Consider the following 26,926-nt stretch of genomic DNA (forward strand, 5'->3'; position numbering starts at 1 on the left):
GGAGTTCAGGTTTTGTAGGGAAAGCAAAACAAAATCCGTATTCAAGGGTTTGTAAACCATTCTTCGAGCTTCTGAGGACAACATGCTGGTAATTTTGCTTGTTGCAGAAAAGAGCATTGATCGTTTTAATTGAGAATTACAAGAGCGATCAAAATCGCCAGGTAAGTAGCCGTAATTCAAGCAAAGATACATCTTAGCAGTATCTGTCAGCCAATTAAAAACGTTGATTCCCAGATTCCGTGGACATTTAAAAGCCGCTGGAATTAACATAGACGATACCAATCATTAGTGTACATTGGAAGTGATACAGTTCATCAAAAAATGGAACTTCTAAGACACTCTTCCAAATCATACAGTGAGTTTGAAGCTTCTACTAACGATTTGCGTTTTTATGGCACCTAGTGGAAGAGGGTTATCAAAGTTGGAATTAATTTAGAAATATTTGCGGTCAACGAAGGGACCGGCATGCTTAACATTGACCGGCATGCCTTGGTCTACCAAGAATCTAACAAGGCCTACCGATGGCTCGCCTTCGTCTCATCCACATCGAGGCAAACGATCTCATTCGTGGAATCCGAACAAATGAAGCGTTCAAGTTAGCCCCAAAACGTGCGGCTCTTAATGTGTTAAATGGATTGGCTTTGTTGTCAATTGAAAGTAAATTGACTAATTCTGTTGATTTTGACGATGTGTTCAGACAATTTTCTGCTGTTAAGTCGAGACGTGTAATGATTTTATGATTTGTTGTTCGTCATTTTTTCTGTTCAGTTTTTCACCGCACTGTTTTGTCAGATCACAAGTTATTCGTACCATGTGTCAAAACTAAAGTTGCAAGTGCCCCACCCCGTGTGTCACGCTACGCCACTGCTTACGATTATACAATTACCATATTGTGGAATCAAAGTTTAAATTTGCCTCGGCGAACTTGAATTGAAACAGCATCCACCAGAATTCCCAAACAGCCTGCCGGAAACAATGACAAATCAACAGATCTTTCTCTCTGCGAATTATCCATCGTTAACCGCAAACTGAAACCAAAGCACGTAGGCGCATCCTGACGCCAACGCAAACATCACAACAACAAGTATTCTCCCACAGGGGATAGAACCAGGTGTCATGGAGACTCACCTGCATGCAGGCGGCAAAGCATCGCATTGTGTTTGGACGTCGCTCGAAATGTGTCTGATTAACTTCATTACGCTCAGCAGCGTAAAACTGTGTCACGGAAATAATCACCCCAATATGCGATGCGTGGGCGGAAATCAACGGTGTATGTCCTGAACCACGTCTTCCAGCCACTTCCACTCAATTGCGTTGGTGATTCGGAATAAACCCAGAAAGAGCTGTAAAAAATGGTACTGTTTTTTTTTGCTGTTCATGAAAATAGTACTCGTTTATGAGCATATATCATGATGTTTTGAGACTCCGATTGGGATTTCGAATGGCATCAATAAATCCTGCACGCAAAATAACGTTTCGCGTAAAAATTAGCACCCACTCGCAAAATAAACTGAAAAATGCATGTAGCCCTCGAAAAATTGTGGCCGCTTGCATTTCGATGATTTATGGATGCATTCCGACAGGAATGCCCCGCCAGCGGTTATGTTTCAGAACATGGAAAATGCACGCTCTATTGTCGATTATGGTAGAACTAGAATTTTTTTTGTTCATCATTGTCGATGTAATCAATGTATTGAAAAGCTTTGTTTTTTTTTTGAAATTCCATTCCGAACTAATAACCGTTTCAATATTTATGAATGCGCGGCCCAACTACAATAATAGTTCCCCGTGGACAAAGCCGATTTGTTGAATTTATTGGGAAGCTTGTTGTTGCACAATTCAGTTATTGCTTCGAATAACATCATTCGAAATTAGGGTTTTTTTTAGACAACAGGCATTTTAGCACAGTTGCATTCGATTGATAATACAATTTATTGCTGTTCGGAAACCTGAAAAGCAAGCATTTTCACGCCGAATAACAGAGCGGCCAAATTCGAGTGGCTCCGATTAGAATGAAACTTTGCACATACATTCTGTCAAATATCTACCGGGGATTTGTATTTTTAAATAAAATGCTTTATTTTTCGTCTAAATTTATATTCCAACGAAAAATCCAGTTATTGAAACACTTTTTGTAGCTTTAATAAGTGCCGAAATCGACTGACGCAAAAATCTCACCAATCCATCATGAATTGACTGTGCAATTAGCGTTTGAAATTTGACATTTTTCACGATGCTATCGATTCTCGTTATTCGATTTGTACCCCCAATATATTCCCGAAATACGGAATCCTACATCAAAAATCAATTTTGGGTGGGACGAAGTTCGACTGGTCATCTAGTTTGATATGAAAAAAAATCTCAGTGTATTGAATTAAATTTCAGCGCGAGATAGCTGGTGGATGATAATCCAGACGACCGGAGTTCGAACCCACATCGGAGCAGTTTTCACCAAACATCAATCTGTGCCATTTCAAACATTCATATTCCACTCCCAACACAAGTCAATCAAAAAATTATTATTTCTACAAACATAAATACTCATATATAAAAATGGCGATTCGTGAGGCTATAAGGGTGCTCATACACTGTTTGATCGAAGCCAAATATTTGACTCTTCTTGACAGATAAAATTTGGTCAACGTGTACTGATCAAATATATTCTACACAAAACACGACAAGCAAATATTCAATTATTGGATGCCTAAAATATTTTTTCAGTCTGTTCTTCGAACCTGTCGGTACATGGTTAGGTTACCTTGAATATTTCAGTTGATTTTTTCCATGTTCGGTGTTTGATATTGTTTACTACTGTTGAAAATTGAAGAGTGGCAAACAAAATAGTGTTTGTACAAATATCAAATCAAACCTTATCTGTCAAAAAATATCAAATATTTGACCTCCGGGCAAACAGTGTACGGCCACCTTAATAAACATTTCACGAAAATATTCTGCGCCATTTGTTTTTTTCTATGTCTGTAATAAATCGTATATAAGTATGGCAAAAGTCGTATTTGGTGCTTTGACAATTCATGAATATATTCATATTAGATCGCAATTCAATTCCAACACAATCGCTATTATAGCCGGTCAAAGTTGCATATTCATCCAAACAAATTCGGTAAGCATTTGCCATGTATGTATATGGCCTCCACTTTTGCATGCATATGCCAGTTAGGCGCATTATATGCCAACCAAATTTTTTTAGGGCATATGATGTTATATATACGCTTGTTATGCGATTTAATGTTTGCTGGGTATATCCCATGGAAATCGTATGGTAGCATTCACATACACCATCACCGGCAACTTTGACGTCGGCAAAATAAGTCCAAGAGAATAGTTGACGGGACGGTGACGGTGACGCTGTATGTGTAGCGCAAAATAACGTATTGATATCGAAGCTTTTCCGTGAGAAATTCTCGTAAGATGTCGTTACTATACTCGTAATCGCTTCAAAGGCTTCAAAGGTGTGTACAGTGCCATCTGAGAGCAATTCAAACCCACTCATTCTTGCTCTATCTGAGCACTGCCAACCGGCAATCTGAGCGGATAGGCGTCGCTTGAATCGGCTAAAATGACGCAACGTTTATCACCCCGATCCCACCAACACACTCAACCGGTCGAACCCCCTGTTTGACAGCAGCCGTCATCGTCGGTTGAGAAACAGAGAGTTTTCGCAAGGCGCTAGTGGTTCGGTTCTTTTCCTTTCAAGAGGCAAAAGTTGTATCTTTGTGTAATAAAACGCCTTCCGCCGCGTTAGAAAATCGTGTCCGGAGGTGGCCCTCGCTAGGAGCCGCCCAGTGCCGCAGATAAAAGTGACCCCAGGAAGCGGCTCGTCCGGTTGAGCTAGGCATTTTCACAAAGCCCTTTCGGTTTGCCTGGTCGTTCTGGGCTCTGTCAAAAAAAAAAAGTGGTGGAACGGAGTGCCGGCTGGTGGACTGCGGCGGTACGCAGCAGCAGCACCACCGTGGTGGTGTATGTGCGTGTGAGAGCAGCAGCAGCACGCGCGAGAACGAAACGGCACGAGATAGTTCGAGTGCCCCCCATTTCGAGGTTAGGATCGATTTGTGTTTGCAAACTTTGTGAGGCTAAGCAGCAGCGTAAATCGGGGCAGTTTTGTTTTGAAAAACAAGTGTGACAATGTCGCCGCACAGCGAGATGCGGTGGTAGATTGGCGTGCGTGATTACCCTGATTTCGAGTGTGTGATTTTTAGGGAAAGTCAGAATGAAGCGCAAAACGGGGACCGATTCGCTCACCACACAAACCCTGCTGGACTTTGATTTGGGTGAGAGCTCGTCGGATTCGGATTTTAGAATAGAGGACCACGATGACGACAGCGATGACTTTTCGGCGGGTAGCAAGGATGAAGATGATGGTGGCAAAGACGACGATGATGATGACGACGGAGATGAGGAAAGTGACGACGACGATGAGGAGAGCGGGGATGATGACGAGGAGGAGGAGGAAGACGGTACCGACAGTGGGACCACCGGAAGTGGTTCCAAGGGTGGAAATACGGGCGCGAAAATAGAAGTTGCCGATGCGAAGCCACTGAGTCTGGTTGAGATGTTGGAAAAGTCCAACAAGGGAGTGGACAAGGCGACGTTGAAGCTGCTGGCAACGCCAATATGTTGTGCCTGTTTGGGGGACAGGAGCGATGATCAGAACGAGATTGTTGAGTGCGATGGGTGTGGCGTAACGGTTCATGAAGGTTGCTACGGAGTGAGTGAAAGTACGAGCGTCAGCAGCACAATTTCCTCCTGCTCAACCGAACCTTGGTTTTGTGAGGCATGCAAGGCGGGCATTTCTGATCCGGACTGTGAGCTGTGTCCGAATAAGGGCGGCATTTTCAAGGAGACAGATGTTGGCAAGTGGGTGCATCTTGTGTGTGCGTTATATGTTCCGGGAGTTGCTTTCGGCGAGGTGGATCAGCTCTCTTCGGTGACGCTTTTCGAGATGCCTTACAATAAGTGGGGCGCCAAAACGTGCAGTCTGTGTGATGACGCAAAATTCGCAAGAACCGGAGTTTGCATCGGTTGTGATGCTGGTATGTGCAAAACTTACTTTCACGTGACTTGCGCTCAGTATGCTGGATTGCTATCAGAAGCCCACTCAGAGGAGGCCGATCAGGCGGATCCGTTTTATGCGCACTGCAAAATTCACTCTGACAAAACACTAATCAAACATCGAAAGCGGAACTACAACGGTATAAAGCTGAAGGCTCAAAATAGGAAACTCGAGCAGGTGGCAAAAAGGCTGGAGAAACCATCACCTGAGCAAGTTCGGATTGAAAGAAAGCTAGCAAAGCACCGGAAGAAATATGTCAACCTCAAAGAGACGAAGAATCCGCCCTGGGTTCCCACCCAGAAGATGCCTCGACTGCTCACCACCAGCGCTACTGCTTGTAAGAAGATGCTGCTCAAAGCGGAGCTGATGGGCATTGATTCGGCGGCCATGGAGTTTCAGGAAGCCCAAATGACTGCCCTGGCTGATGTTCGCAAGAAATGGCACATTCCACCGGCTTTCAGCGTCGAATTCATTGGTTACTATCTGGATCGGACCATCCGGCTGAAGGAGATCAAGAAAAATCTCCAACAACAGGCTTACGCAAACAAACGACTCCTGGAAGACCAACAAACCCTGCGCGAGAAGTACGATTCCGCCATGAAGATCAACCAGGATGCGCTCAACGAAAACGATGAACTGAAGGATGCCGTACGGAAGTTGTACGACGACATTCATGCGCTCTGTCCCAACAAAGCGCTGATCCCGATCGAACAAATCGGCAAACCGCCTTCGGTGCCACCCATCCAGAATCCAAGCGTTGTCATCAACACTCCCAGCTCGACACCTCCGGCCCGAACCATCACCGTCCCGACGGCGGCAGCTCTCAAAATGGGCGTAGGATTTCCGCTGCAAAATCTCATCGCCCCTGGCAAGCGGGACGACACCGGCCGAATCCTCAGTACCCAGTGCAAACAGAACAGCGAAGAGCTGCTGAACGAATGTGGCATCTGTAAGCGCTGCTCCGATCAGCATCTGCTGGCCAAGTGCGACACTTGCCACCTATACTATCACCTCGGCTGTTTGAATCCTCCCCTCACGAGGCACCCAAAAAAGTCCAAACTTTACGGCTGGCAGTGTTCCGAGTGTGACAAATCGGACGATTCCGGTCCGGAGAATGTGATTCTCCCGAAAGCGCCCAGAAAGTCGCGAACCAGATACAGCAAAGACGGTATCATCGTTCCGTACGATATGCCTTCGCCAGAGTTCGAGCGATCCCCCGAGAGCATTACCAAGCGCTCTCGGAAAAGTACCGGGACCAACAGCACCTCGGAGAGTCCTTCCAAAACCGCGGCCGCGACCGCGGTAACGAACGGAATCGAAACGAAGGAGGTACTGCTGGAGCTTCCAAAGATCGACCAAGAGCTGGCCAGCAAATTGGGAGCCATCGAAACGTCCGTGGAGATGACACCGAAAGCGGTACTCGCTGGCAAGCGCGGACGCAAGAAGAAGATTTTAGAGCCAATTCCTGGTGAGGGCAAAGACACCTCGAAAGAGGATGTTTTGAAAGAAGTTAAATCTGAGCCTGTGGTATCAATCGCTGTCGACCCTGTACCAGCGCAGGAGCAGCATGACAAGCCGAAAGAAGAATCAACCCCGAAGGGATCTTCTTCCAGTGAAGCTGGACTGAAGGAGAAAAAGAAGGAGAAGCAGCTTAAAGCAACCTCGGATGTATCCGCCCCTGTTGAGGCGGAAATAACTGCTTTGGGAAGTTCCCGGGAGTCGCTTACCGCCGCTCCTACTGGAGCCACGATAGCCGCCGCCCCGCCGGCGGCACCTGCAATCGAACCGGAAGCCGAATCTTCCGTCACCTTTCCTTCCCACAGCTCGTCCCACAAGCACAGCAAACGGAAAAAGGAAAAACATCGCAATCGGTCCCCCCACGAGGACGGTTCGCCCACGAAGGAGCACAAACGCAAGCGGAAGCGAAAGAATCACGACATGGAGAACCCGAACGATGCTGCGAGCGGGAACGAGAGTACCATCCATGCGGCGTACACCATTCCTTCCGACGACAATCGGCCGAGAATCAAAATTAAGGTAGGATCTCAACCATTCCATGCCAAACCGATAAAGTGGTTCTTATATTTTCGTGAAAATATTGGTAGTTTTGTTTCTTATCGCAAAATAATTGCTCTAACCATCAATTCCAGAGATGCCTTACCTCCATTGGAGGAGTATAACTTTCATTCTCGTTTGATCTATGACAGTGCAATTCGCACTGCAACGAAACCCATCCCAGGTTTCACCATTTGCCGAAGGCCTCCCAATCCATGGTGGGATAGCCAGTGTTCTGAATTTTATGTCGAGAAATCGAATGTATTCAAAACGTTTCGAAAACATCGAATCATCGACAATTTTCAAACGCATTTAGCCACTGAGAATCAGTTTAAAAACTTGATCAGAGAAAAAAAAACGTGCATATTGGCGAAATTTCGTGGGTGGTTTGACACGCGAAACGTCAACGAAGAAATTATGGAAAGTGGCTCGAAACATGAGAAATCGCTCTTCATCGAATGAAAGCGAAGAAGATTCACATCGATAGATTTTTGATTTTGCACGGGAGCATTGACATACCACGAGATAGGTGCGATCTTGATTCCAAGTTTTCGATGATAGAATTCTCTCTTGCTCTCCATTCTTGTAACAATTCTGCTCCAGGATCGGATAGTATTAAGTTCAACTTGCTGAAAAACCTCCCTGATGTGGTAAAACATCGCTTGTTGAATTTATTCAATCGGTTTCTGGAGCATAATATTCTACACATAATTGTCTCACGGTTCATAGGGATTGCATATAACGTAGTACAGTTATGCGTAGAACAGCAGTGTATCGGATTTAGTATCACTGAGTATGGTATCGGAAAAAGCACTCCGAAGGGTGCAAACCCACATCACACTTCAAGCAAATATACGTCGTACATCGGTTGCAATACGCACACCTTCATTGGGTACCAGTTGGATTCGTATTAATGAAATGATTTATTCCGTCAAACCTAACTTCCGATGACTTCGAGTGTTTAGGCTTGATCTGCATGAACTCGATCCTTGCTGGATTTATGTAAATTAGAAGTTCTTCACAGATAGCTCTGACGAAATTAATCAAAGATCCATTTTCATTATTCTTTCTGTAGATATGCCAAAGATAGCAGAGATCACTAAGATCCGGTAAATGTCCTCCAAGAACAACGGCTGCATCTGCATCCGAATTTAAGGTCATTTTTTCCCAGTGTCTGGCTCTCCGCTTCTTGCTGCTGCCCGAGGGGCATTCTTGTGATTACCCTCGTTCAATGTTGCTCTCGACATTCACTTGTTTGCCAAAACCGGAAGGGCCGTCCTCTGAGTCACTATCTCCAGCATCCACATCGCTGTCTCCACCGCTTGGGGGCACGATGATAAAGTCAATATCTTTTGTTGACACTAGATTTTCGAAAGCGTCTTCGTCCAAATCAATCAGATAATTGTACAGCTCCTCCGGATTATCGGGGAACTGATATATCCTATTGAGAAAAAAATATACCGTAGTTGCACAGGTTATTAAATTTTCATACGCTCAAAGTAAACATAGATTTTTTTGCGGTTTCATAATTTTCTTCGGATTTTTTGCTAGATATCATTTTGACGTGGGACTACGTCTAACCGGAATATATGGAGGGTAAAATGAAAACCTAAACACAGAACATGCAGGAAAAAATGAAAGATTTCGAATGCTTATAGCTCGAACATTTCGTACTGGATAGGAGAGATGTTTGCATCACTTGATAGGGAATATTTCTACGCATCTATCGCAACTAACAAAATGTTGTTTTTCATTAGATAAACAATTGAATAACTGTAAAATATTAGGCGTTATCTAAACGCCCTAACTGCATCGTTTTGATTGGCCCGATTTACGGTTTCCCTAACACAGCCATCAAAACCAAGCAGCCTTGGGGAAATCGGCATTGCAAATACATGAAAGTAGGGGGACTTTTGTTCTCATCGAAAATTGTTCCCTAACACAGACTTTAAAACCAAGCAGCGAAATCGGCATTGCAAGCACACGAAAGAGCCTAGAGGCGAGTGAACTGAAAAGTTTAAACCCTCTTAAAGCCAAAAAGAAGAAAAAGAACACACGAAAGTAGGGGGAGCTTTTGTTCCCACCGAAATGTGTTCCCTAATAGAGATTTCTAAACCAAGGTGCCTGGAGAAATCGGTATTTCAAATTCATGCAAGTCGGGGGTATTTTTGTTCCGTCTGGAATGTGTTTCCCTAACACAGACTTCTAATCCATGGAGCGTGGGGAAATCGGCATTGCGAATTCATACAAGTTGGGGATATTTTTGTTCCGATTGAAATGTGTTTCCCTAACACAGACTCCAAAACCAAGGTTTCTGGGGAGATCGGCTCTGCAAATAAATGCAAACTGCGAGTACTTTTGTCCTCGCTTGCCTTTGTGCAGAGTGGAATATGTCTGTCCTAACATGATCTTCTAAACTTAGGAACCTGGGAAAATCTTGCAGCCACTAGAAGCGAATGAACTTCCCAGTTTCAAGCAAATTCGAGATCCGAGAAGTATGTACACTTTTGGGATGTAAACTTCAGAGGGAAATGTAAAATAAAATAATCGTTTGATAATTTTTTTTTGTCTTTATTGGAAAGATTTTCAGCCTTAGGCTGGTTCATCAAACGTTTGATAATTCTTCCGTACATATATTTTGTTCTAGTCATCATACCAAACGTAAAAGGTCCGTCATTAAATTTACTTGTAACGAAGAACAATCAATCACAATAAACGAATTGACTTTACACGGCATTTGTTCATTTTTTTCACTCACAGAGCAAATATATTGAACTCAATTGAATTTGGAAACTGTTTCATTCAATCAAGAATTTAATCAATACAAACGAATGATTGCTAAGCTAAGGTAGTTCCACGTGAACCTTACGGTTATATCATAGATATAACCCACTCATTTTTTACACCCGTCTAGTAGTGCTGTGTCACAGATTTGAGCAATTTAGAATCCTTGAGAGATAAAACTTTGATAAATTTACGCTTACTTTTGCGACTCCATTGAACTCGAACTTTGCAAGCTTCAATACACAACAAAACAACAAAAATGACACTGACCCAAAAAACACTCTTAAATTGTCATTTGATATCATTTAAAATTCGCTTAAAACTTTAGTTTCATCAAAAAAAGTTTTTCAAAAACGGGCATTTTTGCGTATTAAATTTCATACGCTGGGCACTGATGGGTTAACAAAAAGGGCTTCTGTTGAGAAGAGCGCAAAACGGAGATAAGTGTGTGTATATTTAATTGCTTCAAGCCATCGATATATGGATATTTGTGTGCGTACGTGCGTGCATTTTAAATATTGGGCTGTTGCGGGTGAACATGTTGATCCGAACGTGGCGACAAGGAAGGGAGAGTGAAATATTCGCGCTAGAGTATTAGTAATGAATCTCTGCTGAGGCAAATATTCAGCCTTTTTCAGTTCAGTTCAGCAGGTTGACATTGTTTGTTTTCCATCATCATCAAGGCTTCGTTGGTGCCTTTGACATTGCATCTATGCATTGAACTGGCGCTATGGTGAAGCAGGTGTTAAAGTTGTGCACCAAAAAATTATTTGAGCAATACCAAGTTATTCAATTTCAACAAGTTATAATAAGTTAATAATTCATTTGGGTTCGCGTGCCAATTGCAAAACTGCCTTCAACTAGGATTGCATTTGCGCTAATCTTGATCATAATGAAGCAGTACTACTCTTTTCGAGGTTATTGAGATTAACAAAGAGTTTATTTCGTTTATTTAGTCACCAAGAAAGTAAATGTCGTTCTGGAATTTTGTATGTGATTTGGTTTTGCTTGCCGTAGCAAAACTTTCTCCACTAACGATGATAACTGCGCTTATCTCGAGCATATATTGTTCTGCGAGGACAAGAATGAATCTCCAAACAATAATCGTCAAATGATTCCACAAGAAGAAATATTTCAGGGCGACCAAACTGGTAGATTGGTTGTTTCTAAAATTTCGTAGGATTATAAAATAACATTCACAGTTATAAACAAACGACTTGAATTAAACTACAGCGTAGTTCTACGTCAACAATGCGGTCGTGTCTTGGATACAACCTTCTATAGTTTTTTTTCAAGCAGGACTAGCTCATCGGCTTCAATTTGATATGTCGATAATCTGAGTCGATCTAGTAACTCAAAAGTTGATTTTTTTAAATTCATTTTTGAACAAAAAAGATAAAAATGATTTTTCGTACCATTTTAAAATGTAAATGGGCACCCTAATGGAAAAATAAAAAAATACGTGTCTAATATTTTGCAATCAGGAACAAAACTACCAATTTTCACGAAAATCTGAGATCCACTATATCTGTTTGGCATGGAATGGCTGATTTTAAAAGTTGAAATGGGAGCGTTGCACTGATTTACACGAATAATTTCTCTTGCAGATCAAATCGGTACTCGACGGTTCCAACACGCACACGATATTCTATGTTCCGAACGACAGTATAGTACCTCCGTGTCCGTCGACCAGCAGCGAACCGGTGGTGGTCAGTAGCCTCCATAGGGTTCCCTTCAATCAACAACATTTTTTTAATTCGAAAAACTTTTCCCCAGACAAGTACTCCGCTAAGTTCCCCTGCTGCCACCTCGGCGCTACCCAAATCGGTTGAAAAGCCAGACCCCCTTCAAACATCATCTTCGGCTCCGGAGCTGAGTTCCACTGCTACTAAAGCGCCCACACCGTCTACATCCACAAGCAGCAGACCCCAATCATCACTGGGTGCATCCACGTCGGCACCGACCATTTGTTCTGGCGCTTCGGCAGCGGCAGCTGCAGTTTCGAACGCTAGCGGAGCTGGTGTTGCAGCAGCCGCCACCGCCAACAACAAACCACCACCCGCTCTGGGTCGAGGTCGAGGTCGACGGCTTAGCGTCGGTCGGCCAAGCCGAGCGTTGCTAAATTCAACGCTGAATTCCTCCGGAAACAGCTCGGCCGCAGCCGGTAGCAGTGAGAGTGTATGCGACGTCTGTCACAGCCCCGGAACGCAGAGCAACATTGTTCAGTACGTGATTGTTGTGCATTGAAAATTTGTCTAAAATTTATTTATTCTGATTTTTTTTTAGATGCGACGAATGCCACAAAAATTATCACTTCGGCTGCCTGGATCCACCGGTGAAAAAATCACCGAAACGGCGCGGCTACTCGTGGCACTGTGCAGACTGTGATCCCACTGTGAGTAAATGTTCGATAATGTCGTTAAGCTTCGTCGAGTTTTGGAATGGGTTGGGTCAGATTTAGTTTCATTTTTCGCCTTCTCAGTTTATGTTGGGGTGATTAGTTTATAGATTTGCACTGTTGGTGGCCAAAAAAAAGCTTTCCAAATTTTGGATTTATCAAAAGATAAAAGGATATTGCTGTTTCCCCTAACAATAATAGGGAAGGGTGGTATAGCTGACCCCTTAAATTGCCAATTGGCCATCAAGTATTTCAAATGTTAGTTTTTGCCGACCTCAGCACTGAATTGTGTAGTATAACTTTTAAACATTGTTTTCTACCAGTTAGTGTGATTCATGAGTGTAATAAAAATTAATCTTCTTTTTCTTAGGTAGTACTAACGTTCTTAGAGGAACTTTGCCGACCCAACGTAGTATTACTTGCATTACTTTTATTGGTACATGATTGATATTTCTATGTCAAATAACACGCCTTGATTGCATTTAGAGTGACAAGTTCGAGAATACGCGTATACCAGAGCAAGTCAGAAGAAAATTCTTTGACGAAAAATCGCCGGACGGAATTGTACCGGGGGCTTCCGGCATGATACATGTGACACAAACCAAGATTTAATTTTATTACTATACTAGCTGACCCGACGAACTTCGTCCCGCCCAACATAGATTTTTTTGATTTGAATACTTTCAAATATCCACGTTTTCTTACTAAGTGAACGTTTGCGAGTCCCATCACTGAACTCTTCATTGATTGATTACCCTTTGACCTTTTACAATTTCCTTTTACTATAAATTGTCTAGTACTTCTACAAAAATTCGTCCTTATACTATAAAATTATTTTCAGACACAATTTTCGTTCAAGATTCTTCAAGCATTTGGAAATAACATGTATCTCCATTGCGTGAAATGCATGTTTGATACAGAGAATATTACAAAAAAAAGCCAGCTCAAATCGGACCATTCCTTCCTCGGGTTTAGGGCACACCAACACATTTGGCCTTCCATTTTTGTTTATATAGATAGAAGATATAGGAATGCGTTATTCCGTCTGATAATCCTTTTCCACTTTCGAACGAAAATCAATTTCGTTAGCGCCAACATCAAATGGACTAACGACGCTTAACTAATTGTAGAACATATGGGAATTCAATTTTTCTGATTTTTCTCTCTGCTATATTGATCTACGGGAAGAGGCGAATACAACGAAATATAGATGACTCAAATTGAACTATTTCTTCCTCGGGTTTTGCGCTTACCAACACATTAGGCCTTCCATTTTTATTTATAGATATAAGATCTGGAAAAGCGTTATTTCGCCTGAAAATCCATTTCCACTTACGAACAAAGATCAATTTCGATAGCGCAAATATCGAATGGACTAACAACGCTTATTATGATGTAATTTTCGAACATGTGGGAATTCAATTTTCCGAATTTTCCGATTTTTCTCTCCACTAAATTGATCTACGGGAAGAGACAAATACAACAAAATAGAGGAGGCTAAAATCGGACCATCCCTTCTTCCGGTTTTCAGCTTACCAACAGATTTTGCCTTACATTTTTATTTATATAGATGGTCGGAATTCTATCAAAACATTTCAAAGTTGAGTTATTTACACGCCATGCAAAAATGGATAAACTATTGACTATAAAATGACCGTGCTTTACGTACAGTTGACAACGGATCCAAAACGAAAATTCTGTGTAGCAGGTTGTGAAAAGAAATGAAATTTAAAAAAAAATTATAGGAGGTAGTGTTCAAGACACGACCGCATTGTTGACGTAGAACTACGCTGTAGTTTAAGTCAAGTCGTTTGTTTATAACTGCAGATATTATTTTATAATGCTACGAAAATTTTTAAATAACCATTCTACCAGTTTGGTCGCCCTGAAATGTTTTTTTTTTTTTTGTTGTAGAATCATTCGACGATAATTGTTTGATGATTCATTCTTGTGCTCGCAGAACAATACATGCACGAGATAAGCGCAGTTGTCATCTTTAGTGGAGAAAGTTTTGCTACTGGAAAGCGAAACCAAATCACACACAAAATTTCAGAACGACATTTACATTCTTGGTGACTAAATAAACGAAATAAACTCTATCTGTTAATCTCAACAACCATGAAAATAGTAGCACTGATCAAGATTAGCGCAAATGCAATCCTAGTTGAATACAGCTTTGCGACTGGCACGCGAGCCCAAATAAATTAACAACTTAATACGAGGGTCACTATTTATATTTCGGGAATAGGAACAAAAACAAATAGTTAAGCTGCGAATATATTTTTTTATTGTTTTTCAAAGTACTCGCCACGATGATCGATACACTTTTGCATGCGCTTAAACCAATTTTCAAAGCATTTATTCCAATCGACACGAGCCTTTTTTTTTGAGCGATTGTCAAATTATGTGGGATCCAACGTGAACATAATTTTCGCACAACTAAGTGTTCATGTAAAATCGCATATATGCTGGTGGAACTAATGCTTAGGGATGCCTCAATCTCACAATAGGTTACATGACGATCTTGCTTAATCATTTCGTGCACAGCATCGATGTTTTCTGGCACTACAGTCGATTTTGGACGACCTTCACGAAACTCGTCGGACAGCGAACTACGACCACGATTGAATTCACTATACCAGCGATACACAGTGGTTTTTGATGGAGCTTCATCGCCAAAAGTCAAATTAAGTTGATTGACGCACTCTTGTTGTGATAATCCACGTCGAAAGTCGTAAAAAATCATCGCACGAAAATGTTCACGATTCAGTTCCATTTTTTTGCCGAGACCAAACTTTCAACTAAATATAAAATAAACAAATAGCGTCCGTATGACAATGTTCTGAGTACGTATATCGTGCCAAAATGTCAAACTTTACGATGGAACCGTCAGATGGACTCCCATGACATCAGTGTTGCCAATTCCCGAAATATAAATAGTGACCCTCGTATAACTTATTGAATAACTTGGTATTCCCCAAATAATTTTTGGTGCACAACCTTAACGCCTACTTCACCATAGCGTTAGTTCAATGCATTGATGACAGAAAACACACAATGTTAACTGCTTGGAAAAAGGCTGAATATTTGCCTCAGCAGAGATTGATTACCAATACTCTAGCGTCTTCCCTCCTTGTTTATATTTATCATCACGACTGCATAATTTGCAACACCAAACAATCGTCATTCATATCATAAAAAAAATTAGGTGATCGCTACAGGGCGAATGCACACGGGAGCAGATATAAATGGGGTTTCAGCGTAGCGAAGATGCACTATTTTTACGTACGGGTTATGAAGCACGCACGTACGCATACAAATATCCATATATCGATGGCTTGAAGCAACTAAATATACACACGCTTATCTCCGTTTTGCGCTCTTCTCAACAGAAGCCCTTTCTGTTAAATTGCCAGTCTAGATTAGCTTAGCTGTCATCCTTTGTAGAGAGAGTTTTCCTACTGCCATGCGAAACCAAATCACTGACAAAATTCCAGAACATTTATTTTCTTTGTGAGCTGACGATAGCCTAGCTTGATGATTCCCCACACAATTGTATAGCTCAGAACCTTAATGCAATGGCGTCAGTTTGATGCAATGATTGCAATCCCAGAGACATCAGCGAGTGAGTAATTTGGCTCCACTGCTCAATCCGAAACGAAGACATGTGATGACGCAAAACAAGGAAGAACAAGCTATAATCATTGCTTTGAGTACAGAACGATACTGCAAGTTTGCCTTCCTTCCTTGTTTGAGACTTTAAACTTCTTCAGTTCAATCGTCTCTAACCTTCAAAAAGGCCCTTGGAAAACTTTACTTATCCATAATATTACTCCTCCACCTCCATTGTCTTGAGAAAAGCATTCGATCCCTCGCCCAGCAACGATTTTGTTCAGTCGGTTTCCTCGCGAAGAATGAAAGTTTGCCTCAGCGAGATCCACTGTTTATACTTTAGGCAAATATTCCCCTTCGTTCTTCTTTTTTTTCCTTTGTTCACGGAGACTTTACATCTTACGATATCCCCTTCGTTGTTCGGCGATAAGTTGCTCGTTATTGACAGCTCTGTTCGGGAAAGCACACAAATGGACAGAACAAATGTATGAGGAAATGGGAATGCTTCCAATTTTCATCAATTTAAACCACATACAGACTATGGGATTGTAATATCAAACAAATCTTAGGGAATTTCTGATTCGTTTGGTATGTGAATTGCCAAACTCCGTTCGTGGCGAAAATAGTTTTTAACGTTAACTTTATTTAATTAAAACGTGACCTGTTTTCTGATTTGGCACCCTTAATGGAAGACGTAGTTCTACGTCAAAACAAAACGAATCTTTATCAGATTTTCCTGTGTGGGGATCTGGTAAATAAGACAGCTAAACGGTTGCTCTGTAGGGTAAAACCGTGAAAGAGGGCTGGTCTGCATCTTTGAAAATTGCGTTCACCCGTATAGAACCAAGTGTAATGCATTTTAAAACCTTTTTTTCATTCATTTCGATATTATTTTGTCAAAAACAGCAAAAGTGAGTCAATACTCTCGATCTTGTCGAATCGAAATCCAAACGGCGTAGAGATTGATCCACTCTTTAAATCGGTACCAAAGACAAATTTTTAATAGCCATCATGATTCCCTTTGACCTCGATAACCACCTGGCAACGCTTTGACACACTCTCCACGAGGTTCCGGAACTGTTGGGCGTCCAGCTCCTCCCAAGCCTTCTTCAACGCAGCTAAACAGTTTTGCTCGTTCGTAACATCAATTTCAAGTCGAGGCTTTGGAGTGGCCACACCATTGGTTTGATCCGGGCCTATCGGGCCTATTCTGCTATTTTCTTCGCAGTATGCTTCGGGTCATTTTCTTGGTGGAAGGTGTAGTTATTCTCCAGCCCCATTTTCAGCAGGGATTGTTCCAGGTTCTCTCACAAAATATCGATGTAACCATCGACAGTCATAATACCGTTGACCTGCGCTAAGTATTCCATAGTTCATAGTCGGTTGTAGATGCTGGTCCTGGAGGCCCTCGTCGCTCTTCCGCCATATTCGGAGTCGCCTTTTCTTGTGAATCAGCTCGAACTTGGACTCGTCCGGCCAAATAACGCACTTCCAGAGCTCCAGCGGCTTGTTGACATGGTCCCTCGCAAACTGATGACGTTTTTTGTTGTTGTTGATCATCGGTCACTTTTTGGCGAAGTAGTTCTTCAGGTCCCGTTCCACCAAGTGCCGTCGAATGGTACGATTGGGGAGGTCCAGATCCAACCATTCTTTAATCGTCCGTATGGCCGTTCGTTGGGTTTTCTTTACTTCCCGGATGATTAGCGTGTCCGATCTTGCATCAGTCTTATGTTTCGGTCCTCTTCCCGGTCGTTCGGCCACACTACAGAGGCTCTGCTGCTTCCGAACGACCCCGGCTGGACCGCACCACGGCTTACCCCTTACTTCCCAGCATTTTTTGGTTGAGATTCCTTACACGCACAATAAATTTCGGACCTGTGTTGAGATTTGCTTTCAATCTATTCTCCTCAGCATCAAAAACACGAAAAGTTGACTAAACAGCTACAAAAATTATGTGTGTATCAGATGTAAACAACCAGCTGTCAAAGTCGAGGGGTGCATCGGTGAAGAAAACACGGTAAAATAAATTTACGCAAGTGGTTTTTATGTGATACCCTAAAAGCATTCATTTAGGAACAATAGTAATTTTTTATTTTTCTTAAAAATAAATCAACGATACTGTAATGGAAAAATGGTCTACTAATTACCTACTTTTACGTTGTATTCACCGGAATACCGAAAAGTAAAAAATTAAATTTTAATATTGGAATACTTTGATTTCAAATGGGGTGTTTTTTTGCGCCCATCAACGAAGCTTCTCGAGGAACACAAAAAGTATGTTTAATGATATAAATATATTCATAGAAAAAATCCAATTTCCTCCCTGTCAGCAAAACAATCATTTTTCTTATAAAAATAGGAAACAAGATGAAAAAACAAGTAATACAGTAAATTATTGTGAAATTTGATGCCAAATATCTTCAAATTGCATGAAATTTCGAGATCTACTGTCGTCTTGGACAAAATACCCTATGCAAAATATCAGCTCAATCGGACTTCATTTCATTTCATCAAAATTAGAGTGTTTTAAAAACTGAAAAATCATACGAAATCGGGATTTTCAATAAAAAAAAATGGGTGGGTTATATCTATGATATAACCGCAAGGTTGACGTGGGACTATCTTAGCGTAGCAATCATTTGTTTGTATTGATTAAATTTTTGATTGAATAGAACAATTCCCGAATTCAATTGAATTCAATATATTTGCCATGTGAGTAAAAAGATTGTATTATTCCATATAAGATCTATTCATGCATTCGTTACAAGTAAATTTAATGACAGTCCTTTTACGTTTGGTATGACGCCTAGGACAAAACATGTGAACGGAAGAATTATCAAACGATTATTTTATTTCACGTTTCCTTCTGAAGTTTGCATCTCTCAAGTGTACGTATTTCTCGAACCGCGAATTTGCTTGATTTGATGAACTTCAGGCACTCAGTTTCGATTTTGACATGTACGTCGAACGCATATTGTTTAATCAACAGGCGTCATCGCAGCAATAGATTATCAACATCTTGCCCAATCATCAAATGGTATGCGTAGGAATTCAGTGAGCAGAGGATATGAAGGCATATCCTTCAATGCAATCTTGAATAGCTGGGCCAAAGCGTAGTGTTTGTACCCACTTTTGTAATCCGTGTTAGGAAAACACTTTTAGGAGTGCAAAAAAACATGCAAGTGTAGAAGTACCCCCGGAAGACCGTATTAAAGGAAACATATTCTAGTTTGCACAAAGGCAAGCGAATACAAAAGTACCCGCAGTTTGCATTTATTTGCTGAGCCGATTTCCCCAGACATCTTGGTTTTGAAGTCTGTGTTAAGCAAACACATTTCAGTCGGTACAAAAATGCCCCGACTTTCTCAGACACCTTGGTTCTAAAGTCGGTGTTGGGGAAGTACATTTCAGTTGGAACAAAAATACCCCCGACATTCATGTATTTGCAATGCCGATTTCCCCACGCTCCATGGATTTGAAGTCTGTGTTAGGGAAATACATTTCAGTCGGAACAAAAATACCCCCGACTTTCATGTATTTGCAATGCCGATCTCTCCAACGCTGCTTGGTTTTGAAGTCTGTGTTCGGGAACATACTTTCATGTATTTGCGATGCCGATTTTCCCAAGGCTGCTTGGTTTTGATGGCTGTGTTAGGGAAACCGTAGATCGGACCAAGTCTGTGTTAGGGAAACACATTTCAGTCGGAACAAAAATGTCCCCGACTTACATGTATTTGGAATGCCAATTTCCCCACGCTCCTTGGATTTGAAGTCTGTGTTAGGGAAATACATTTCAGTTGGAACAAAAATACCCCCGACTTTCATGTATTTGCAATGCCGATCTCTCCAACGCTGCTTGGTTTTGAAGTCTGTGTTCGGGAACATACTTTCATGTATTTGCGATGCCGATTTTCCCAAGGCTGCTTGGTTTTGATGGCTGTGTTAGGGAAACCGTAGATCGGACCAATCAAAATGAGGCAGTTAGGGCGTTTAGATAACGTTCAACATTTTACAGTTATTCAATTATTCAACTAATGAAAAATAACATTTTCTTAAGTACGATAGAAGCGTAGAAATATTCCCTATCAATTGATGCCAACATCTTTCTGATCCAGTAAGAAATGTTCGCATTATAAGCATTCGGAATCTTTCATTTTATCCTGCATGTTCCGTGTTTAGGTTTTCATTTTACCCCCCATATACTCCGGTTAGACGTATTCCAACGTCAAAACCATTTCGAACGCCCTCGATGCCGCCTTGTTCTGGATTTGCCACCAAAGCAGTTTGTATAAAGAACAATTTTTTTTCTTCTGCTACCTGATGCCGTTTTGCGATTGCGTTTGCCACTCGCCACTCGCTGCAACTGCCTGTTGTCTTGATGTCCACCGAACCGAATGTGTTCTGTTCTGAATGCGGGTTTTCTTATCGTCGCGAGCATCTTTGCCAGCTAACTCGATCACTTCGGCGGCCGAAACTATATAACGCCGGCTAGGTGGACGGGTGCACTGGGACTAACGCGCTCGGCCTAGCTACCCTTGCGGGGAACTCCAGATCAACACGGTCCCTTCACTTTTCCTCCTTTACCATGTCCAGACATGGCTGCTTGGGTTGGTTTGTTGATGTGTTGTGATGCGAACCGATGTGGTGTACGGTTTGAATGAGAATGATCGTTACGGCAGCGGAGCGGGGTTTTTTAAGCTGACTGGCTGGCTCGAGAATTACGCATGTGTGAGCCAATGTTTCGTTCATTTTGTTCTTTTTCTTTTCCAATCGTGCTTCATTCTATTTCGCTGCTGCTCTGGTTGCCCGTTTTGGTCGGTACGATTTGAGGAGCACAAAATGGACCAATCAAAAATGGGCACATAGTGCATTTTGACAATGCTTGATATTTCACAATTATTCAATTATTTATCTCAAGAAAAATGAAATGTTATTCGTTATGATAGATGCGTAGATATATTTCCTATCAATTGATGCAAAAACCTTTGCGATCTATTGAGAAATGCTCGAGTTATAAGCGTTCCAAATCTTGCATTTTTTCCTACTTGTTCAGTGCCTAGATTTCCATTTCACCCCCTATATCTTCCGGTTAGACGTAGTCCTACGTCAAAAGATGCCAAATGTTTTAAAATTGCTTAAAACGTCGAAAAAAAAATTAAAGAAAAAGGTCGATTTCGAATACGAAATAACGAAATTCGCGGATAACGCAATAGAGGATAAATATTGAGGTGCAAACACGAAACGTTTTATCAATACATAAAACATCAAACTATCGATTTGTGAAGTCGTGTACACCAGTAATCAGATAATGGGCCTGATCACGAACGTCACTTCACGGTGAAATGAATTGTATGCAATTGGTATGCATTTACATCGGTATATTTCCACCACGTTAAGTATCACCCCACCCCACTACCAGTTTCCTACCTCTTAGACTCAACAACTCATTAGCCGGGGCAACAGCTTTACTTCCCTTCCGAAGAAAAAAGTAACCAGAGATTTTTCGCCTTAGAAAATCTCAACGACGTCAGCTGGAATTAAACCCAGGCCGCTAGGTTTGTGAGCAACGCTAACCATACAACCACTGGTGCCGTCTTTATTTCTTTTTAATTCTCTTTTTCTGTGGAGCATTTATTCCCTTGATGTTTTTCCCCGCGTCAAAATATTTCTAGCCTACTTGTGAGCCAGGGCCCGAAATCTTCGAAGACGAAGAATGAAAATCGACTCTTCTCTCAGTAGCTTCGCTTCGGCTAGGACTACTTCAGCATTCGCCGTCATCAAGCCTTGAATTGACTAGAAATAAATTGACGAGCGTTGAGAGCGAGGATGACTGATGAACTATTCTAGCAAATGGTTATTCTAATTGACGTGACTAATGAGTACAAATCTACCTTTTCATTCAACCTGATTTCAATCCCCACTTCTATTTCCCCTGACATTTTAACGTCCATGTAAAGTGAAACGAAAATTTGATTTCTGATGCAAAAAAGTAGTTACACCATTAATGGACGGCTTCATTACCCACCGTGAACTCAAACCAAGGAACATAGACAGTTACCAGGTATGCTGCTATGCATTTTATGTATGTATGCACTAGTAAATAGCGTGCAGTTTGGGAGGAACTCTAAACAAAATTTTAGTTCACTTCCTCCCGGAGCTTAATTTTGTGAAAAAAAAAATGCAGAAAAACGGGTTTATTTCAACAAAATTCAAAAATTTGTCAGTGCTTCTGAACACAACACTGCACTCTATTTTATATGTTTGAGTAATTTTCGTGTACGATAAAAACAAATCTAGCGCACCATTAGTATCGGGTTTTTCAATAATAGCGCTACAAAAGTTTTTTAAATAAAACATACACGGTTTTGGATATCAATGAAATTCTTAATTCATTTGAAAGTACATTTGATCCATTATGTATGGAACTCAATTTCTTTTGCATGGCCACCACGGGCACACTTGCAGAAGTCCAGACGCGGAGCCCAATTTTCGACGGTTTTCAAGCATAAAACGACCTGCTGCAATTTCACGTTCGATATTCGTACGAAGTTCATCAATCGTCGCTGGCTTGTTGGCAGAGACCATAGACTTAACGTTGCCCCACAGAAAATAGTCTAACGGCGTCAAACCACACGACCGAGGCGGCCAATTGACTGGGCCATTTCGTGAGATAACACGCTCACCAAACTTGGATTCCAATAAATCGATTGTTGAATTCGCTGTGTGGCTTGTGGCGCCGTCCTGTTGAAACCACATATTGTCCGAATCCATATCATCCAATTCAGGCCAAAAATATTCGGTTATAATTAAGCGGTAGCGATTCCCATTCACAGTAACGTGCCGATCTTGATCATCACAGAAGAAGTGCGACCCAATGGCGCCGCCGGACCATAAACCGCACCAAACCGTATTTTTCGGGATGCAATGGTCCCTGTGGATTGCTGCCTGACCAATAACGAATATTTTGCTTATTGTCGGAGCCATTGAGCCAGAAATGAGCCTCATCGCTGAAGATGATTTTTGGATGAAAATCCGGATCATTTTCAAGTTATTTCTCAGCCCAATTCACGAAAATACAACGCTGCTGGTGGTCAAGCGGCTTCAGTTCTTGCGTCAATTTGATCTTGTAAGGATGTAGGACAAGATCTTTCCCCGAAATTCGCCAAAACGACGTCACAGAGATACCCAATGCTTGAGAACGACGTGTGAGAGACTGATTTGGGTCTTCATCAATAGATGCGCTAGCGGCAGCAATATTCTCGACACTACGGGCACTTCTTCATCTCACCGGGACAGGAACATGTTGTACCGTGCCTGTGGATTCAAAATTTTGCACTAGGTTTGACATTTCATAATGGAAAGAAATACGATCCAACGAGTCGAGATTATTAAAATTTACCACCGAAATTTGGAGTCAATGGCCTCAACTTTAAGATGAGCTCAATTGTTGATCTGGCAGGACGATTACGACGACCATAAATTGGACGTAGTAATCTTAAAGTTGAGGCCATTGACTCCAAATTTCGGTAGTAACTTTTAATAATCTCGACTCGTTGGATCGTGTTTCTTTCCATTATGAAATGTCAAATCTTTCCGAAGAGAAATGTCAAGAGAGCGGGAAAGAGAGAGAGAGAGAGTGCGAGAGAGAGAGATACGAATTCATTTTGGAGGGAGTCATTCAATGTTCAATGAAGTCCATTTGAAGGGGAAGAATGAAATGAGATAGTCGAGTCGTAGAGTGAGATAGTAACTAAACGCCCGAATGACTGTTGAGTCACGTTGACGGAGAAACTGCGTGAAGAAGCCAAAACTCATCAAATTTCATACGAAGGGGAATTTCTTCATAGTCCGCTCCATCCTCCATGAACAATTCGTTTGAATTGACGGTAAAACGTTGAGAATTAATAACGCTGATAAGTGGCCGCCAGGCAAGAAATTAAAGTGCTACCATGAAGTAAGATTGAGAGAGAACAACTTTTGCACATTGGGCATATTGCCGATGAGAGGCAACAAATGTATGTGTAAAAAAAGCTTGCTGCTCAACTCTAGCCTTGGTTCAATGATGGATTTGAATAGATTGAATCAATAATTCGGAAAATTGTTCATTCAAGAACCGACTTCAAGGCCTCATCCGCCCGAAGAACTTGAAAGAACAAGGAAGTCCGACCTAGATTTCATCGATACTCTTGCATTCCAGGACACTGAAACCAACTGAGCTGAGCGAGCGGACGGAATCGCGGGAGCCCCCGGAGTGCGATTTTCCTCTAGTCGACCACCCCCGGTGAGAAAAAAAGAAAAAAACAGAAGGGACCCAGTCATCAGTAAGTCGGAAAGTATTTTGTGTTTCGATGCACACCCGAACACGCACCCCTGTGTTCAAGGAAACGAATAACTGAATCTGTGAACTATGAATTAACTCTCTGAAGTTGAGAGAAAAAAAAAGTTGTCCTAACGATACGTATTTAAAAAGAAAATCTGGGTGCACTTGCTACAACGTGGCTGGAACGCTGTGATTGCCCACTTTATGGTTTTCAGTTTCATGTTCAAACTTCGGACATTCACACGAACGCGGTCAAAACAAGTAAGCTTCCACTTATAATTTTTATTCTGTCGTTTCCGAGAACAGAAAATCGAACATTGTGTCAGTAAGAATTCTACGAGAGTTGTCTCAAATAAATGGTAATTTATTTTGTAACAAAACAAAAGTACAACGTATTTCATTTACGCCTCTCCCATCTCCACGTCATCCAGCACTAAATCGTCCAACATTTCCTCCAGCGTTATCCTCGGTACGGATGGATCTGCCATGTCGTTTACATCGACTGGAATAACCTTGCTGGTGTCCTTGAAAATGTTAACATTCTGTCGCATGTCCGGATCTTCTTCCAAATCCTCCAGAAACTCGTTATAATCCTGCTCAATGTCTGTATCCACCGCAATGTCTTCGGCCAAATGCTTCAGCTTCCAGTTTCGCGCCTGCTTTCTGCTGTTCTTGTCGTAGTACTTCTTAATCAGCAGCAAATCAGGCACCGAGTCCTGCTTCAGCTTCTCAAACTCAGCATTGTTGACGTTGGCATCCTGCAGATCGAAACCCAACACAGAGTCGCCCGGTTTCAGCAAGTGACCCAGATGGGAGCGTGTATGTATCGTGTTCTCGTTGATTCCCAACTCGGCGGCTTTGACGACCCAAACATCGGCCAGAATGTGACGAAACGAAACCGGACCCTGACCGGGAAAATTTTTCTTCTCATTGTCTCGCACAATTTCCACATCCATCACGATAAACTCCACCATCTGTTTGGGGTTGCAGATCGCTTCGAACGGATTCTTCCAGAAGGCCATATTATGAACCTCGGCCATCTGCGCGGTTCTGGGATCCATCAAATGGATTGAGTTAGCCACTTTAGTAACCAAACAAATCGGTGAAATGTGACCAAGTTGCTGCTGAAGTTTCTTGTTCAAACACACCAAGCTTCCCCTGGAAATCGGCACCACATCGATCGCGTACGAATATTTGTAGTTGTACGAATTGCTGTGAATATCGTGCGAAATCAGCTTCTTCGAATTGTTTACCTTGATTGGAAGTACCGCATGGATGAAATCGACCATTTTTCGAGCGTGAGCATCGGTTGCGTAGTAAAAGTCGAGCCCACCCGACGGGGAGGACTTAATGCCGAGTGTATTCTCGTGAGCTTTGTGTTTCAAGATCATCTGTTCCAGATAGAAGAGGGTCTTCTTGTTGACAGCCTTCTGGCGAACCTGCACCAAACAGCGCCAGAAATCCTTCGCCTCAACCCGATGACAATCATCGCACATTTGATTGTTGACGGTGAATTCCACCACAAAAACCTGCTGCAAAACAACTCCATCCATCACTTGCCCATGCACGCTCAGCTTCACCTTGATTCTCTTCGAGTGTGGTTCCGTCCACACGAACCCAGCATCAACCAACTTTACCTCCTTCAATCCTTTGAGGCGCTTCAGGCAAACCGACAGCAGCTCCTTGGATTCCAAACTGCACTGAACCCACTCGCTGGGTGGATTGAGATAGCGTTCGCAATTCCGGCAGAAAAATATCACCGCCTGTTTGGGAATGTTGGCCGTGATATCGACGTGTGTCCGCAGGCAGGCCACGCACATATTCGACGGGTTTGGTTCGATGGGAACTCCGCACTCACAGCACAGACTGGAAACGAACAGAGGTTATGTTTACATGCACAGCAAAGAGGTCCAATGTCGTTGTCAGCAGTAAATAATACTCACATTTTATTCTTTGCTGCTGTTTCAGCGCTTGCAGCAGCAGAACTATGTTGGCTCATGTATTCCATCGTGTCCGACCTGTTTTTCACCAAATATTACGACACAAAGCTAATAAACTGCACGAGACTCAACACCACGAGTCTCGTGAAAACGGTGAAAACAAATAAAAGAACTGTCAGTCAGCAAGTCCAAATAAATCTAGAGTAACATGTCAAAAAGGTCTATCTCAAGTTTTCTTGTCTGTGAACCAAGTCTTCAATCTAGGGCCGTCCACATACCACGTGACAGAAAAAAAACACAATTTTAGACCAGGGGTATGACTAAAACGTCAATTCCCTCATATTGCCAGTGTACCTAATATTGCAGCGGTTCACTGACATTTTGGTTCTTTTTTTTTATCCCATCCGTTTATTAGGCTCATTTAGCAATTCAGCTGTCACAGAGCCGAATTTATTCGTATACATTTTTATGTTAAGATAACTATTGTTGTATATTATTTAGACTTAAGATTCCTATCCATCGATAAACATTTGTTTTTTTTTTTAATGTATTTAATGTACAGTAGCTGTTTAGGCCTAAGAATATTCCAATTCTATCGATACACATCACTTGCCGCCTTTTTCGGCGTTAGAATATTCCTATTGTTCGAATGTTCACAGTTGGACTGTTCACAACGGGACTGCTGATATGAGGCTTCCATTGCTGTGTTAGAATTAGCACCAATTACCGATGCAGCAGATCGTAAT

The 26,926-nt window shown here is 41.9% G+C and overlaps 2 protein-coding genes across 2 annotated transcripts; one reads left to right on the forward strand and one right to left on the reverse strand.

The window, feature by feature from the left end:
- Positions 1-3,634: 3,634 nt before the first annotated feature.
- Positions 3,635-24,625, forward strand: LOC129771056 (PHD finger protein 14). The gene is made up of 5 exons (XM_055774342.1): positions 3,635-7,108; positions 11,518-11,619; positions 11,687-12,135; positions 12,197-12,305; positions 24,118-24,625. The coding sequence occupies exons 1-5, from the start codon at positions 4,229-4,231 to the stop codon at positions 24,133-24,135; spliced, it is 3,558 nt and encodes a 1,185-aa protein (XP_055630317.1). The 5' UTR covers positions 3,635-4,228; the 3' UTR covers positions 24,136-24,625.
- Positions 24,584-26,340, reverse strand: LOC129771062 (60S ribosomal export protein NMD3). Its single transcript, XM_055774355.1, has 2 exons — positions 26,184-26,340; positions 24,584-26,106 (listed from the first exon to the last, which is right to left on the reverse strand). The coding sequence occupies exons 1-2, from the start codon at positions 26,246-26,248 to the stop codon at positions 24,642-24,644; spliced, it is 1,530 nt and encodes a 509-aa protein (XP_055630330.1). The 5' UTR covers positions 26,249-26,340; the 3' UTR covers positions 24,584-24,641.
- Positions 26,341-26,926: the final 586 nt, after the last annotated feature.

This window comes from Toxorhynchites rutilus, chromosome 1, assembly GCF_029784135.1.
Source record: "Toxorhynchites rutilus septentrionalis strain SRP chromosome 1, ASM2978413v1, whole genome shotgun sequence".
Lineage (NCBI taxonomy): Eukaryota > Metazoa > Arthropoda > Insecta > Diptera > Culicidae > Toxorhynchites > Toxorhynchites rutilus.

Excerpts from the sequence above, each read along its gene's own strand:
- LOC129771062 (XM_055774355.1), bottom strand. The coding sequence starts at position 26,248 with ATGGAATACATGAGCCAACATAGTTCTGCTGCTGCAAGCGCTGAAACA. Across the intron at positions 26,107-26,183 it reads ACAGCAGCAAAGAATAAAAT|TCTGTGCTGTGAGTGCGGAG; the intron begins GTGAGTATTATT and ends GTTCGTTTCCAG.
- LOC129771056 (XM_055774342.1), top strand. The coding sequence starts at position 4,229 with ATGAAGCGCAAAACGGGGACCGATTCGCTCACCACACAAACCCTGCTG. Across the intron at positions 11,620-11,686 it reads CCAGCAGCGAACCGGTGGTG|ACAAGTACTCCGCTAAGTTC; the intron begins GTCAGTAGCCTC and ends ACTTTTCCCCAG. Across the intron at positions 12,136-12,196 it reads ACGCAGAGCAACATTGTTCA|ATGCGACGAATGCCACAAAA; the intron begins GTACGTGATTGT and ends ATTTTTTTTTAG.